Here is an 18149-nt window from a genome sequence, read left to right as displayed (position 1 = left end):
TAGCCCTGATGGCACAGTGATTACGCACTCGGCTGCTAACTAGAAGGTTGATGATTCAAACCCATTGGTCACTCGGCACAAGAAGGATGTGGCAGTCTTCTTCTGTAAGGATTACAGCCTTGGCAAACCTATGGGACAGTTCTGCTCTGTCCTACAGGGTCATTATGAGTTTGAATCGACTCGATAGCAATGGTTTGGGTTTTTTTGGCACACGAGATTTCCTGGGGGGAAGACTGTGGGCAGGGCAGTGAGGAGTAGCCAGGTGAACCCTGTGGAATATGCCACCCTGCTGGCCAAGAAGATGAGGGACAGGGGCCACCAAGGTTGGAGGAAAGCAGAAGCTGCTGGGAAATCCATGGAAGAAGAAGGTTGAATGATGAGGGCAAGAATGACGGCGTGAAATGTCGCAGGGAGATCAGGGAAGGTAAGGAAAGACACAGGCCCACTGAACACTCAGCACAATGTCTACCCCAGAGAAAACAGCCAAAGATGTTGTTGTTATTATTACTGCTGTTGTTGTTGTCAGGTGCCATCGAGCTGGCTCAGATTCATAGTGACCCTACGTACAACAGAACCAAACACTGCCCGGTCCTGCACCGCCTGCACCGTGCTTGCAGGCGGTTTCAGCCCATTGTTGCAGCCACTGTATCAGTCCGTCTTGTTGAGGGTCTTCGTCTTTTTTGCTGACCCTCTACTTCACCAACCATGATGTCCTTCTCCAGGGAATGGTCCCTCCTGATAACATATCCAAAGTATGTGTGAGGAAGTCTAGCCATCCTGCTTTCTAAGGAGCATTCTGGCTGTCCTTCTTCTAAGATAGATTTGTTCTTTCTTTTGGCAGTCCATGGTATATTCAATACTCTTCACCAATGCCGTAATTCCAAGGCGTCAATTTGTCTTTGATCTTCGTCATTCATTATCTAGCTTTTGCATGTATATGAGGTGACTGACAACATCATTCGTTGGGTCAGGCGCGCCTTAGTCCTCTAACAACATAATTGTCATTAATGTTATTATTATTGTTGGCCTTCGTATTACCTGTCCTGTTGTTGTTATTAATATTATTATGATTATCTCTCATGTCAGCCCCAAGTGGGAGGCATTACTAATCCACTTTAAAGTTCCCCCCTAGGCACAATGGTGTCCTGGGCACCTTTGCTTGGGGCAACTTGTGTGGACTGAGTGAATGGCCATCCTGTTGGGCCTTGGCTCCCAAATCCATGCCCTCACAATAGGCGCCATAACTATTTCTTCTCTCTCCTCTCCAGGCCCCACACTGCCTTTTACCTGTTCTAAAGCAAGATCTCTCTTTAACTTGAAAGCCCGCAAAGCATCCTCATGTTTTACTAGTTGTTCGGGTTCTGAGCCAGAAGTTAAGGTTAAGGATATTGACAGCACAGATGGAAATCTCATTATTGTCCATGGTGACAATTTCGTGTCTACTTACTGTTCTCTGAGACCTCCACAATGTAATAAAGGACAGGGCTGTTTCCATCAAAGGGTCGCACCCAGGAGAGCATGACAGTGTGGCTGTGGGAAGCATTCAGGCTGGCCAGGAGGTTCTGGGGAGGATGCGGGAGCTCACTTGAATAAAAAGGAATGAAAAGCAAAAAAAAAAAAAAAAAGCAGTCAGACTTTCAGCATTGATTTGCAGTCAGAATTCATGGTTAGCCTGGGTCCTTACCTTAAACAGCCCTCGTGTGTCATATTTTGAAAACGAAAGACATCAAATATTCCCCAGACACAAATACTAACCACCCCCAACAAACAAAAAAAAAAACGCAAGCCCCCCCTCAAAAAAACTTACCTATTCACAACGTCATTTTGTGTTCAGCACATAAATTTGGTTTAGTCCATATGGTAGCCACTAATGACACCGTTACTTCAGTCGGGGGAGGGGGTGCCAGTTTTACACAGTATATTGTTTAATTGAGAAAACCTGGTCAACAATTTGTTTTTTACAACTTGAAGCTGGAAAAGTAGTGGAACTGCAGTAAACAATATAGACAGGAAGAACCCTGGCAGCAGAAATGGTTAAGCACTCAGCCACTGACCAAAAGATTGGCGGTTCAAACCCACCCAGAGGCTCTCCAGGAGACAAGACCTGGCAATCTGCTCTCAGGTCTACTCTGTCACATGGGGTCACTGCGAGTCGGAATTGACTTGACAGCACCCCCAAAACAACAACATATAAACAGGAAAAGTCTGGGAAAATGCAATTTAATCTGGAAGTATCCAACACTGGCCATATGGAACCACTAGCCACAATGCCCATATGTCTTCTCAGACAACACAGCTGCTTCATTTATTGGCAGCACAAGGTTATATTGTCATTCTGTCTTCTGTTGGGTAACAGAGACACAAGGGAAGCACTCTGAGGGGAAACATGGTGAAAACACTCACTAAAACCCCACGGAAATGGCAAATAACACATTGACGAGGCTATAAAATGGAAATGCATTTAAAGCAAATAAATTCTGGAAAGAAGTTCCTGATAGAAAAAGGTCTTTACTGGGATTTACTGGTGACGGTGCTACAAGACCCAGCTGCGGAGTTTCCCCCAATAAGTTCTACGACCTTAAAATCATAAGCTGTCCGAGTCCAGCATTTAACCTTTACATTCCATAAATCTGGGAGCAGGACCCTCTTTCGTGGTCGCTCTGGTCGGCTGCACCTTCGATAAATGTCCTCCAGGAGCACTGGGGAGAAGGGATGCTGAGGGTGACCCAGCTCACCCACTAACTAGTTTCTGGTCTCTCTCAAACATCAATTACTGCTGACCCACATGGGTCAGAACAAAAAGCCATAATTATACTCGATATTTTTAATTAAAAAAATGTACTCATTACACTTTGAAATTTATGAAGTTGTTCTGTGGTTGCAGCTACCTAAGAAACACAGCACCCTCTAGCCCACGCACACCACTTATAAACAAACTAATATTTCTAACGTGGACGGCGACTTTATATTAGGATGATAAAGAATAAATTTGAGTCTTGCAATGTGGCCTTGTTTTCTCTTTAATTGTGAATTAAGTTTTAAATCAGAAAAGGAGCTGCTATTTTTATCTTAGTTCTCCAACAACCCAATCTCTGTTACGTTTCTGATAAAGCCCAACAGGGAGGAAATTGCCAGAGTAAAAATATCCATCCTATTTCTCACGAGAGTCACATTTCTCCTTTTTTTCTTTTTCCAAAATCTGGTCTGAAACCAAACCAAAGTTGTTGAAAATAGTCCCACTTGAAAACAGACTAGGAATCAACCTAGATGTTTTTGTTGTTGTGTGACATCGAGTCAATTCTGACTCATATTGGCCCCATGGGACACAGTAGAACTGCCACATAGGGTTTCTTAGCTGTAATCTTTATAGGAGCAGATTGCCAGGTCTTTTCTCCTGCGGAACTGCTGGACGGGTTCACACTGCCCACCTTCTGGTTAGCAGTTGAGTGCTTAACCATTTTGCCACCAGGGCTCCTGAATAAACCAGGATAAAGATATCGAAATAAGATATTCCCTAAAATATAAGATTTTCTGACACAATAAACATGAACTGGGAAGCAAAGCACACATACTCCAAAAACCAGAAGACAACCCATGGCGACCCACATGTGTCAGAGTAGAACTCTGCTCCATAGGGTTTTCAGTGGCTGATGTTTCAGAAGCAGAATTCCAGGCCTTTCTTCTGAGGCACTACTGGGTGGACTCGAACCACCAGCCTTTCAGTTAGCAGCCAAGCACTTAACCATTTATGTACTAGACCCTGAAAAATCTATACGCCTTGGAGAGCTCATGGCATCCCACAACCGGGCAGGAAACAAGTTCAACAACATCGTTGGGAGTTGGCAATGAGTCAGGTATCATTCTTCCCATCAAAAACAGAGCTCTGATTTGTTCACCCTTTTTCTCACTCAGTGGTGCACAGGACTCTTCACACTCAGGTATTGCCCCCCCCTCCCCATGACAATCTAATTAGTCACTAATCTCACCTATTATAGCAAGCCTCTGCTCCATCCCCCAGCCAGCCCTTGCTCAGCATCACCAGCTCTCCCCATGTCATGACTTGGAACCGTCCTGACCGTTCTGGTTCCTGCCTCTCCCACCTGCAAAAACCCACCCTACTGTCCCCAGTATTTCACTTCATTTTTGGTGGAAATATACAGCTAAACCCGTTCTCATTCAACAGTTTCTAGACATAATAATCAGTGACAGTAGTTACATCCTTCACGTTACATCAACATTCTTGTTATTTCCATTCTAGTTGTTGTACTCGCATTGACTTAAACTCTCTGCCCCCCAACCTCCTCATCTATGCTTTAGAATAACTATTGCCCATTTGGACTTACAGAGATGATTTTTTTTTTCTTAATAACTTTTATTAAGCTTCAAGTGAACGTTTACAAATCCAATCAGTCTGTCACATATAAGTTTACATACATCTCACTCCCTACTCCCACTTGCTCTCCCCCTCTCGAGTCAGCCCTTTCAGTCTCTCCTTTCTTGACAATTTTGCCAGCTTCCCTCTCTCTCTATCCTCCCATCCCCCCTCCAGACAAGAGTTGCCAACACAATCTCAAGTGTCCACCTGATATAATTAGCTCACTCTTCATCAGCGTCTCTCTCCCACCCGCTGACCAGTCCCTTTCATGTCTGATGAGTTGTCTTCGGGGATGGTTCCTGTCCTGTGCCAACAGAAGGTCTGGGGACCATGGCCGCCGGGATTCCTCTAGTCTCAGTCAGGCCATTAAGTTTGGTCTTTTTATGAGAATTTGGAGTCTGTATCCCACTGATCTCCTGCTCCCTCAGGGGTCCTCTGCTGTGCTCCCTGTCAGGGCAGTCATCGATTGTGGCCGGGCACCAACTAGTTCTTCTGGTCTCAGGATGATGTAGGTCTCTGGTTCATGTGGCCCTTTCTGTCTCTTGGGCTCTTAGTTGTCGAGTGGCCTTGGTGTTCTTCACTTTCTTTTGCTCCAGGTGGGTTGAGACCAATTGATGCATCTTAGATGGTTGCTTGTTAGCATTTAAGACCCCAGACGCCACATTTCAAAGTGGGATGCAGAATGATTTCATAATAGAATTATTTTGCCAATTGACTTAGAAGTCCCCGCAAACCATGTTCCCCAGACCCCCGTCCTTGCTCCGCTGACCTTTGAAGCATTCATTTTATCCCGGAAACTTCTCTGCTTTTGGTCCAGTCCAATTGAGCTGACCTTCCATGTATTGAGTGTTGACTTTCCCTTCACCTAAAGCAGTTCTTATCTACTGATTAATCAATAAAAAACCCTCTCCCTCCCTTCCTCCCTCCCCCCCTCGTAACCACAAAAGTATGTGTTCTTCTCAGGTTTACTATTTCTCAAGATCTTATAATAGTGGTCTTATACAATATTTGTCCTTTTGCCTCTGACTAATTTTGCTCAGCATAATGCCTTCCAGGTTCCTCCATGTTATGAAATGTCACTGTTCTTTATTGATGCGTAGTATTCCATTGTGTGAATATACCACAATTTATTTACCCATTCATCCGTTGATGGACACCTTGGTTGCTTCCAACCTTTTGCTATTGTAAACAGAGCTGCAATAAACATGGGTGTGCATATATCTGTTTGTGTGAAGGCTCTTGTATCTCTAGGGTATATTCCGAGGAGTGGGATTTCTGGGTTGTATGGTAGTTCTATTTCTAACTGTTTAAGATAACGCCAGATAGATTTCCAAAGTGGTTGTACCATTTTACATTCCCACCAGCAGTGTATGAGAGTTCCAATCTCTCCGCAGCCTCTCCAACATTTATTATTTTGTGTTTTTTGGATTAATGCCAGCCTTGTTGGTGTGAGATGGAATCTCATCGTAGTTTTAATTTGCATTTCTCTAATGGCTAATGATCGAGAGCATTTTCTCATGTATCTGTTCGCTGCCTGAATATCTTCTTTAGTGAAATGTGTGTTCATATCCTTTGCCCACTTCTTGATTGGGTTGTTTGTCTTTTTGTGGTTGAGTTTTGACAGAACCATGTAGATTTTAGAGATCAGGCGCTGGTCTGAGATGTCATAGCTGAAAATTCTTTCCCAATCTGTAGGTGGTCTTTTTACTCTTTTGGAGAAGTCTTTAGATGAGCATAGGTGTTTGATTTTTAGGAGCTCCCAGTTATCTGGTTTCTCTTCATCATTTTTGGTAATATTTTGTATTCTGTATTAGGGCTCCTAGGGTTGTCCCAATTTTTTCTTCCATGATCTTTATCGTTTTAGTCTTTATGTTTAGGTCTTTGATCCACTTGGAGTTAGTTTTTGTGCATGGTGTGAGGTATGGGTCCTGTTTCATTTTTTTGCAAATGGAAATCCAGTTATGCCAGCACCATTTGTTAAAAAGGCTATCTTTTCCCCAATTAATTGACCCTGGTCCTTTGTCAAATATCAGCTGCTCATACGTGGATGGATTTATATCTGGATTCTCAATTCTGTTCCATTGGTCTATGTGCCTGTTGTTGTACCAGTACCAGGCTGTTTTGACTACTGTGGCTGTGTAATAGGTTCTGAAATCAGGTAGAGTGAGGCCTTCCACTTTCTTCTTCTTTTTCAGTAGTGCTTTGCTTATCTGGGGCTTCTTTCCCTTCCATATGAAATTGGTGATTTGTTTCTCTATCCCCTTAAAATATGACATTGGAATTTGGATCGGAAGTGCGTTAAATGTATAGATGGCTTTTGGTAGAATAGACATTTTTACTATGTTAAGTCTTCCTATCCATGAGCAAGGTATGTTTTTCTACTTAAGTATGTCCTTTTGAATTTCTTGTAGTAGAGCTTTGTAGTTTTCTTTGTATAGGTCTTTTACATCCTTGGTAAGATTTATTCCTAAGTATCTTATCTTCTTGGGGGCTACTGTGAATGGTATTGATTTGGTTATTTCCTCTTCGGTGTTCTTTTTGTTGATGTAGAGGAATCCAAGTGATTTTTGTATGTTTATTTTATAACCTGAGACTCTGCCAAACTCTTCTATTAGTTTCAGTAGTTTTCTGGAGGATTCCTTAGGGTTTTCTGTGTATATAATCATGTCATCTGCAAATAGTGATAACTTTACTTCTTCCTTGCCAATCCGGATACCTTTTATTTCTTTGTCTAGCCTAATTGCCCTGGCTAGGACTTCTAGCACGATGTTGAATAAGAGCGGTGATAAAGGGCATCCTGGTCTGGTTCCTGTTCTCAAGGGAAATGCTTTCAGGTTCTCTCCACTTAGAGTGATATTGGCTGTTGGCTTTGCATAGATGCCCTTTATTATGTTGAGGAATTTTCCTTCAATTCCTATTTTGGTAAGAGTTTTTATCATAAATGGGTGTTGGACTTTGTCAAATGCCTTTTCTGCATCAATTGATAAGATCATGTGGTTTTTGTCTTTTGTTTTATTTATGTGATGGATTACATTCATGGTTTTTCTGATATTAAACCAGCCTTGCATACCTGGTATAAATCCCACTTGATCAGGGTGAATTATTTTTTTGATGTGTTGTTGGATTCTATTGGCTAGAATTTTGTTGAGGATTTTTGCATCAATGTTCATGAGGGATATAGGTCTATAATTTTCTTTTTTTGTAATGTCTTTACCTGGTTTTGGTATCAGGGAGATGGTGGCTTCATAGAATGAGTTGGGTAGTATTCCGTCATTTTCTATGCTTTGGAATACCTTCAGAAGTAGTGGTGTTAACTCTTCTCTGAAAGTTTGGTAGAACTCTGCAGTGAAGCCGTCCGGGCCAGGGCTTTTTTTTGTTGGGAGTTTTTTGATTACCATTTCAATCTCTTTTTTTGTTATGGGTCTATTTAGTTGTTCTACTTCTGAATGTGTTAGTTTAGGTAGGTAGTGTTTTTCCAGGAATTCATCCATTTCTTCTAGGTTTTCAAATTTGTTAGAGTACAATTTTTCATAATAATCTGAAATGATTCTTTTAATTTCATTTGGTTCTGTTGTGATGTGGTCCTTCTTGTTTCTTATTCGGGTTATTTTTTTCCTTTCCTGTATTTCTTTAGTCAGTCTAGCCAATGGTTTATCAATTTTGTTAATTTTTTCAAAGAACCAGCTTTTGGCTTTGTTAATTCTTTCAATTGTTTTTCTGTTCTCTAATTCATTTAGTTCAGCTCTAATTTTTATTATTTGTTTTCTTCTGGTGCCTGATGGGTTCTTTTGTTGCTCACTTTCTATTTGTTCAAGTTGTAGGGACAGTTCTCTGATTTTGGCTCTTTCTTCTTTTTGTATGTGTGCATTTATCGATATAAATTGGCCTCTGAGCACTGCTTTTGCTGTGTCCCAGAGGTTTTGATAGGAAGTATTTTCATTCTCGTTGCATTCTATGAATTTCCTTATTCCCTCCTTGATGTCTTCTATAACCCAGTCTTTTTTCAGGAGGGTATTGTTCATTTTCCAAGTATTTGATTTCTTTTCCCTCGTTTTTCTGTTATTGATCTCTAGTTTTATTGCCTTGTGGTCTGAGAAGATGCTTTGTAATATTTCGATGTTTTGGACTCTGCAAAGGTTTGTTTTATGACCTAATATGTGGTCTATTCTAGAGAATGTTCCATGTGCGCTAGAAAAAGAAGTATATTTTGCAGCAGTTGGGTGGAGAGTTCTGTATACGTCAATGAGGTCAAGTTGGTTGATTGCTGTAATTAGATATTCCGTGTCTCTATTGAGCTTCTTCCTAGATGTCCTGTCCTTCTCCGAAAGTGGTGTGTTGAAGTCTCCTACTATGATTGGGGAGGTATCTATCTCACTTTTCAATTCTGTTAAAATTTGATTTATGTATCTTGCAGCCCTGTCATTGGGTGCATAAATATTTAATATGGTTATGTCTTCCTGATCAATTGTCCCTTTTATCATTATATAGTGTCCTTCTTTATCCTTTGTGGTGGATTTAAGTCTAAAGTCTATTTTGTCAGAAATTAATATTGCTACTCCTCTTCTTTTTTGCTTATGTTTGCTTGATATAATTTTTTCCCTCCTTTGAGTTTTAGTTTGTTTGTGTCTCTAAGTCTAAGGTGTGTCTCTTGTAGGCAGCATATAGATGGATCGTGTTTCTTTATCCAGTCTGTGACTCTCTGTCTCTTTATTGGTGCATTTAGTCCATTTACATTCAGGGTAATTATAGATAAATAAGTTTTTAGTGCTGTCATTTTGATGCCTTTTCATGTGTGTTGTTGGCCATTTCATTTTTCCACACACTTTTTTGTGCTGAGGCGTTTTTCTTAGTAAATTGTGAGATCCTCATTTTCATAGTGTTTGACTTTATGTTAGTTGAGTCGTTACGTTTTTCTTGGCTTTTATCTTGAGTTATAGAGTTGTTATACCTTTTTGTGGTTACCTTATTATTTACCCCTATTTTTCTAAGTAAAAACCTAACTTGTATTGTTCTATATCGCCTTGTATCACTCTCCATATGGCAGTTCAATGCCTCCTGAATTTAGTCCCTCTTTTTGATTATTGTGATCTTTTACCTGTTTACTTCCATGATTCCCTGTTATGTGTATTTTTTTTTTAATTAATCTTAATTTGTTTGTTTTTGTGATTTCCCTATTTGAGTTGATATCAGGACGTTCTGTTTTGTGACCTTGTGTTGTGCTGATATCTGATATTATTGGTTCTCTGACCAAACAATATCCTTTAGTATTTCTTGTAGCTTTGGTTTGGTTTTTGCAAATAGAGATGATTTTTTTAAAAGGGCAGTATACTCACGGGTAACAATTTCAGAGTGACCCTTCTTAAATGCAGATGCTGCTCCCCGGCCTGTCCCTCCCATGGCCAGGTGGCCAAGGCCCCCCACTTCGACCTCCCACATCGGACACTGTTCTGAAAGCACCAAACACCGCAGCCCTAATGAGGACCTGCGGCACCTGAGCTGAGCTATCCCGTGAGCTCTGTGTGTCCAGGAGGCTGTGCCTGTGGTCTGCTGGGCCACAGATCAACCTCAAGGTCCAATCAGCCTCTAAGGCAGAGTCTCTCCTCTCTGAAGAGCTCTGGACCTTCAGCTCACCCTTCATTCTTGAGCAGAGTCAATCACTTCTATCTCTTGGCACCCTCTGCAATGTGTAAATTTCCCAGTTCAGCATGTAATTGGGAGCCTTGCAACCCATCATACTGTGCTGCATTTGTTTATAGACTGGCCTCCTCTGCTGCGGTGTGGATGCTGTTCTCCTCGGTCTCAGCACCTCCAATGCCTGCTATGGGGTTTTTGGTATTAGCTGCCGTTACGTCAGCTCCAACTCATGGTGACCCCATGCCAACGAGATTGGATTGTTGTGATCTACAGGGTTTTCATTGGCTGATTTTTGGAAATAGATCTCCAGGCCTTTCTTCCTAGTCAGTCTGAGTCTGGAAGCTTCACTGAAACCTGTCCACTATGGGTGACCCTGCTGGTCTTTGAAATACCAGTGGCATAGTTTTCAGCATCAGAGCAACATGAAAGCCACCACAGTATGACAAACTGACAAGATGCGGGGAGGGAGAGGGAGGAGGGAGGTACACTTAGAAATGATTACTCTTACAGGTCAGTAGACAACTTCTTTTTTGGAATTGGAGTGTTCTATAGAGTGTTTTGTGGTCCAGTTCACACTCATTTAGCAGAGGTTTCTAGCTGATCAATATCACCCATATTAGCTCATAACCTGTTGTCACCGAGTGGATTCTGACTCATATCAATCCCATGTGTTACTGACTAGAACTGTGCTCCATAAGGTTTTCTTGGCTGTAATCTTTACAGAAGCAGATCGCCAGCCCTTTCTTCTGTGGTGTGGTGGGATGGATCTGAACTGCCAGCCTTTAGACTGGCAGCCAACTGCAAACTGCTTGCACCATCCAAACTCTTATTTAGCTCATAAAGACCCTGTAAGATAGGATGCCCAGTACCTGTGCCCTCCCTCAGGGTTCGCTGACTGCTACTCATGACTCAATGCTAAGGAGTGCGGTTCCTGGTTGCCCTCCTCCAGAGTTAGCACACGTAACAGCAAAATGAGATTGGGGAATGAAAAAAGACTTAAAAAAAAAAAAAAGACTTAAGCACTTCAAAAGCAAAGCGGCCTTGAGACACTTCGGGTAGGCACCGAGCCCTACAGGTTCTGCATTGCCAAAGACATCCCTGTCTAAGCTGCATCTATAAACAATGAGCTTTGTACTGCTGCCCAGAAGGTCCACTTCCCTGGTCTATGGTCATGCCAGGCACAACAGCCCAAGACAAAATGTGATTTCTACACACAGCATAGACTCAGGGTTGGAAGGAAATTTCCTAGCTTGAGCCTCTGCCTTACTTGACCAAAAAAGGCAACTAAACCCATTGCCATGGAGTCAATTTTGACTCATAGCAACCTTATAGGACCGAGTAGAGCTGCCCTTGGGTTTCCAAAGAGCAACTGGTACATTTGAACTGCCTATCTTTTGGTTAGCAGCCAAGCTCCTAAGCACTGTGCCACCAGGGCTCCGTGAAAATCCCCTGTAAAGCATCTTTTAGGCCCCATATCACCTGTTTAGCAATGCAAAGAACTTTGTAATACATATCCTACCTGGCAACAGTTTCTTTAAAAGATAAGCTTTGGTTATCTGAAAATTAAAGGTGCGAGAGAAATACTTGAGTGAGCATCAAGGACGGATAAATGAGGCTCTAATGTATTCTGAACCTCTTTCAGGAAATCTTATCTAATAGCGGAAGATTGCATCTTGGCATCCCTCTGCCAATTTTGAAAGGAGATAAATGGTCTGCAGAGTTACTCCCCGAGGGTGATATGCAGATGGAGTGACAAATGGAAAAGACTGGAGAACAATGGCAACACAGCCCAGTGTGGCATCACTCTGTGATTTAAAGGAAAAAGGAGGGACATTGCCACCAAGCAAATTATACCATCAATAATGTCAGGAATTAACAACAACAATAAAACCAGACTGCATGGGAAGGAGATGAAGCGAAGCGTGTTTGAGAAAAAGTTTCAAAAAAGACTTAAGAGAAAATAATTGGTAAAATCGTGGCTGTCAGGGGGAATTGCTTTGGCAGAGGAGGATCAGATAAGTATTTTTTCTATATAAAAAGCACTGCCCCTTTAACGCACAAATAATGGCTTGGTCAAACCCATCTTCTGTGACTTCTCTCTGAAGATGAAGATGATGAGGACTTGCTAACTCTTTCGAAACAGTATTAAATTGCTCACTCCTCATTATGGCTTTGTCAGAGGTCGTTTTATTGAAACAAATCTCCTCAGTGCCTTAGGGTCCACGTCTTTCAGTTGGCTCTGTAAATTAGGTTTCCTCTCCACTCCAGAATCCAAGAACAAATGGGTTTCTGGTTTCAGGAGGGAAGATGCAATGCTAATTGGGCCTCTAAGTGATTTAGCAATTAATCAATCTATAAAGCCCCAGGAGCCGGTACCTCTGGTGTGTTCAATACAAAAAGATGCTTTGGGGTTACCAAGTCATCCCAGAGCCCAGGCCTGCCCTTCAGGCACTCGCAAACTCCTGGGAAAGACACACCGGAAACACTGGCCACCTGTGTGTAGTGCCTTTACAGGCAGCATCCTGGGACCATCCGGAATTGCAGAAACCTCCCCCCTTTCCCCCGTTAGAAAGAGAAATAAGATGGACCCCTCACCAGTTACCCCTCCCCATCTCATGATGCAAAATATGCAAACCCTTTTTATCCTGGTAAGCAGAAAGAGAGTTCCAAAAAAAAAAAAAAAATTGTCGTCAAGTCTATTTCAAGGCATGGTGATTCCTACAGGCCAGAGCAGAGCTGCCCCATACAGTTTCCAAGGCTGTCATCCTTATGGACACAGGCTGCCACGTCTTTCTCCCTAGGAGTGGCTAGTGGGTTCAAACCTCTGGCCTCTCTGGCCTTTTGGTTAGCAACCAAGTCCTTAACCATTGCACCACCAGGGCTTCTAGAGAGAGACTTAACCAACAAGAGCCAAACCAGTTGTCGCCGAGTCAATTCCAACTCATGGTGTGTCACAGTAGAACTGTGCTCCATAGGATTTTTTGGGTTTTCTTTTTTGGTAAAATATACACAACAAACATACACCCATTCAAAAACTTTTACATGTACAGTCCATTGACAGTAGTTGCATACTTCATTTCACCTTGTGTCACCATTCTCCTAACCTCTGCCCATATTATTTCACCACCATTAACTTAGGCTCTCTGCCTCTTAAGGTTCTTGTCTGAACCCCACAGGATTTTCAATGGATGATTTTTTAGAGGTAGATTGCAAGGCCATTCTTACTAGGTACCTCTGGGTGAATCTGAACCACCAACCTTTTGGTTAGCAGCCAAGCACTTAACTGTTTGAGCTACCCAGAGACTCTGGAGAGAGATTTTCTCAGACATTCATTAATTATCTACTGTGTACCTGGCACTGTTCTAGGCAGTGAGAATTCAGCAGCAACAGACATGTAATGTCAGACGGGCATAAAAACATGGGCAAAAGTAAAACAGAATTAAAGGGACAGAAACTACCTGGTCCGGGGGAGTTGGGAGGTGCTCTTGAGGAAGGGAGGAATGGTAATTATATACATATTTTTATATATATACACATATATATACGTGTGTGTACATATATACATACATATATATAATATATATATCTAATTTATATATATATATATATATAGAAACCCTGGTGGTGTTGGATAAGAGCTACAGCTGCTAACCAAAAGGTCAGTAGTTCGAATCCACCAGGCACTCCTTGGAAGCCCTATGGTGCAGTTCTACTCTGTCCTATAGGGTTGCTATGAGTCAGAATCGACTTGACGGCACTGGGTTTGGTTTTGGTTTATATATATATATATGATGGCAGGAAAATAATAAAAGCCATGATTTATTGAAAAGGCGCCCTGGTGGCACAGTGGTTAAACGATCAACTGCTAACCAAAAGGTCAGCAGTTCGAACCCACCAGCCATGCTCCATAGGAGAAAGATGTGGCAGTCTGCTTCTGTAAAGATCACAGCCTTGGAAGCCTTATGGGGCAGTTCTCCTCTGTCCTACAGGGTCTCTAAGAGTTGGAGTTGACTCAAGGGCAATGGTTTATATACATATGTAATTTATTAGGAGTCTTTGGATGGTGCAAATGGCTAATGCACTTGGCTGCTAACCAAAAGATTGGAGGTTTGAGTCTACCCAGAGGTGCCTCCAAAGAAAGGCCTGGTGACCTACTTCCAAAAAATCAGCCATTGAAAACCCTACGGAGCACAGTTCTACTCTGACATACACAGCGTCACTATAAGTTGGCATAGACTCATCACAGCAACTTGCACTGATGTGATTTTTTGAGGATCTGCTCTAAGCGAGGTTCCGTGCCAGGATTTTATAAACACTGGTTCATTCAACCTTCACAACAATACTTTGAGGTAAATGATATTGTGCCCAGTTTACAGGAGGAAAACTGAGGCATGGAAATGAGGAAGGCTGGCCAGACTCACACAGTCGGTCAGAGGTGGAGATGGGACTGCAGTGCAGGCATCGCATCGCATCGCATCGCATCGCTTCGCATCGCATCGCATCGCATCGCATCGCATCGCATCGCATCGCATCGCATCGCATCGCATCGCATCGCATCGCATCGCATCGCATCGCATCGCATCGCATCGCATCGCATCGCATCGCTGTGATGTGTGGGCGGGGACATGGATGGGGCCAGGCTTAACCAGAGAAGGCTACTGACCTATTAACCACGAAGCAAATACTCATGAGAGCACGACAACTGATGGGCTATTTTTGAAAAGTCTACTTCTAACCCTGGTGGTGTAGTGATCAAGAGCTCGGCTGCTAACCAAAAGATCAGCAGTTCGAATCTGTCAGGCACTCCTTGGAAACTCTATGGGGCAGTTCTACTCTGTCCTATAGGGTCCCTATAAGTTGGAATTGACTCGGCGGCAACAGGTTTGGTTTTGGTTTTAATGCTCCTAATTTCTATATTTAACTAAGTTGTTTTTCACTGAACTAGAATTTTTTTTTTTTTTTTTTTTTTTAGAGAGGCAAGGGGAGGGACAGAATTTCCAGCACTTTTGAAGGATACCTTTTAGGTATAGGTACCTCTCAGTCACTTCTGCAGTGTGAGGTTTTTTTCTTGCTTGCTTTTTTTTTTTTATGTCATCAAAGTAAATCATGGAAATGTTACTGAGCTTGATCTGAAAATTCTTTGAGAAGTATAAAATGCCCTGCAATCGTGAGTTATTATTATCATCATTGCTATTGTCATTACTGATGTCATAGAGTTAAGACTTATTTGGATCTAAAGATACACCATGATATAACCTACAGTTTTCCAAATTCATTCAGATTTGAAAGAGTGGAGAGTTTATTACACTAAACAATTCACAAGGAACAACTATCTTCCAAATCAATTCTGTAACCAGTTGTACCTAAATTGGTTTGAACCACCAATCTGCAAATATTTTTATATTTAGAGATGAGGTGTTTTACTGTTACAGAAAGCCAATTATTTTATAGATACAGCAGCATTTGCTGAAAAAATATATTTTACTTAGAAGAAATCAGACAAGCAAATAGTAGGGAAGATATGTAAATCAGCAGAACATAAAATCTGTACAGAATTAAAAAAATTTATTGGAAATATGCAATTTGGCTTCTGCTGACAGAGTCTTTATGAAATGCTAACATTTATTTGATACCAATGATGGATGACATAAGAGTTCTCAAAGGTAGTTTTAAAAATGCAAATAGCACAGTGGATTATGTGAACTCACTGGTCGTGTCCCTCGATGGTATAAAAAAAAAATCTCCACCTGAGCTATGGGAGGAGGTAGGGAAGCAGCAGGACCAGAGCGGAACAAAGGTTTGGGGTAGTGAATGCTCAGGTTCTTGCCAGTGTCATCTGAGCTTGTTTATATATTTGTGGAGGTTGGGGGAACCAAGGGCGTTTGAGCATTGAAGATAAGAAGAGGGGGGTGAAGAGAATCAGAAGAGGGCCTTCAATGACCCATGACATTTATAAGTGTATTTATTCATCCATGCATTCAACCAACCAATCAATCAACCTACCAACTGACCAAACGTCAAACTGACCAACCAACCAATATATATTTATTGGGTACCTATGAGTCAGAATCGACTTGACTGCAATGGTTTGGGTTGGGTTATGGAGTCCCTGTAGATTATAACACTCCAGTCCACAACCAATCATGGGTACGGCACAGGAACAGGTAGCATTTCGTTCCATTGTGCATGGGGTTGTGATGTGTTGGGCATAACTCGACAGCGCTTAACGACAATAGCATGGAGTCCCTGGGTGGTGCAAATGGTTAATGAGCTTGGCTGCTAACCAAATGGTTGGAAGTTCGAGTTCACCCAGAGGCTTCTTGGAAGAAAGACTTGGAGACCTACTTCTGAAAAACCAGGCATTGAAAACCCTATAGAGCACAGTTCTACTCTGACACATACGGGGTCACCATGAGTTGGAAATGGCTCAACAAAAACTGGTTTTATTGTGTATGAAGCACTATGTCTGCTGCTCATAATGCAAAAATGTGCCATCAAGGTGCTTATACTTCAACAGGGGAAAGGATCGTGAAAACAGGCTCCTACAGCCCAGTATGACCAGTGCTATGATGGAGGATTATAGCAGGTGCTGGGAATCTCAGTGGGAGATGCTTATGTGTCAGAAAGGAAGGTCGTGACCTTGTGACTGAATCCTAAAGGATAAGCAGGGTCCAGAAGACACTGGCCAAACCACAGAGGCAGCAGATGGCTAATGTTCACCAGATGGGTGGCTGAGGGACCATTGGCAGGGCAGAAAGAGCCCAGGAGCAGTGGGCCTCAAGGACTAGAGACAGGGAGTGGGGGGACCCAAGCACTTTCATGCACATTTATAAGGCTAGAGCGTGATCTGTGTGGCAATGCTGTGGTTGCCCTAGAGGAAGGGGAACAAAGGAGTCAGGAATAGGAGGAGGAAACAGAATGTGTAGCTAATTGTCTCCAAGAACAACAGCCTCCTTTCCCATGAGACCAGAAGAACTGGGTGGTGCCCAGCTACCATTACTGAACATTTTTATCAAAGATTCTATAGAAGAATCCTGATCAAAAGGGGGAAAATGCTGAACAGAACTTCAAATTCACATGGACTCCAGACTTTCTGGAGCCACTGAGGCTGGATGAATCCCTAAAAGTATTGCCCTGACACAATCTTCAAATATTAAACCAAAAATATCCCCTGAAGTCTTCTTTAAACAAAACAATAGTTTAGCTTAACTGGTAAAGAATGTTTGCCTTGAGCATCGTGTCCTTTTAAAGAACTATCTATGTGGAATCATACTGACAACAGCAACTTAAAAGATCAAATAGGAAACTCAGGGGGCAGTGAGTTTATGTCAATGGGGGAGGAACAATTCAGAAAAGGAGGGTGAGAATGGCTGCACAACTTGAAGAACATAAACAATGTCAATGAATTACACATGTAGAAATTGTTGAATTGGTGTTTGTTCTACTGGCTATGTTCCCAACAATAATAATAAAAATACTATAATTGGACCACCTGGACCCCAGATTCTCCACTAGGCTATGGAGGCACTGTGACTGACTAGGGCACCTTCGCTCCAAACAGCGGTTAACCTTCAAAGAGATCAAGGACACATTCCAGACAGACAGACTAGCAGGTGGAATGGGACTTTTCTCTGGTACTGAAGGTACAACAAAAGGCTGTCTGGAGTAGCTAAAGGACTATACATCATTAGCCGCTTAAATTCCACAAGTGGGGACTGGAGGAACACTGTTTGTTCATTCATTCACATATGCCTGGGTGCAACAAACACATCATGCCATATGCTGAGCACTTAGCATTTTTTTATTGTTGTTCTTAGCATCTATGTGTTCAAAGAAAAATGAAGCATGGCCTCACTCAAAGTGTCCACATCTTTTTTTTAGGGAGTGATTTTTGTATATAGAATCCTTCCTACATCAAGGTTAGCACAGTGCAGTTTAAGAGAAAGCTCTCAAAATTGCATTTTCTAATGGCACAGCGTGTGGAACATGGCAGGTATGGTTTGGTGTGTGAAGCTGGAGCTCTGGCAATGGCTCTTTTTGATTCTTTACTTTCCTGTTTTATTTTTGCACTTATGCACAAAGGGACTATCTGAGAGGGCACCACTTTTTAAAAAGCAAATAAATACATGTCGGAGAAATA

General features: G+C 42.1%; 1 protein-coding gene across 5 annotated transcripts in view; it reads right to left on the bottom strand.

Moving 5' to 3' along the window:
• The window catches only part of SDK1 (sidekick cell adhesion molecule 1), a 1136389-nt gene that overhangs the window by 324806 nt on the left and 793434 nt on the right, over window positions 1-18149 (bottom strand). For all 5 annotated transcript variants that reach the window (XM_049902716.1, XM_049902719.1, XM_049902717.1 and 2 more), the window contains one exon: window positions 1448-1584. In XM_049902716.1, the coding sequence (XP_049758673.1) occupies window positions 1448-1584 (137 nt within the window). The remainder of the gene's footprint in view (window positions 1-1447; window positions 1585-18149) is intronic.

This window comes from Elephas maximus, chromosome 12, assembly GCF_024166365.1.
Source record: "Elephas maximus indicus isolate mEleMax1 chromosome 12, mEleMax1 primary haplotype, whole genome shotgun sequence".
In the NCBI taxonomy this organism is placed as follows: Eukaryota; Metazoa; Chordata; class Mammalia; order Proboscidea; family Elephantidae; genus Elephas; species Elephas maximus.
This window is presented reverse-complemented; position numbering and strand designations above follow the sequence as displayed.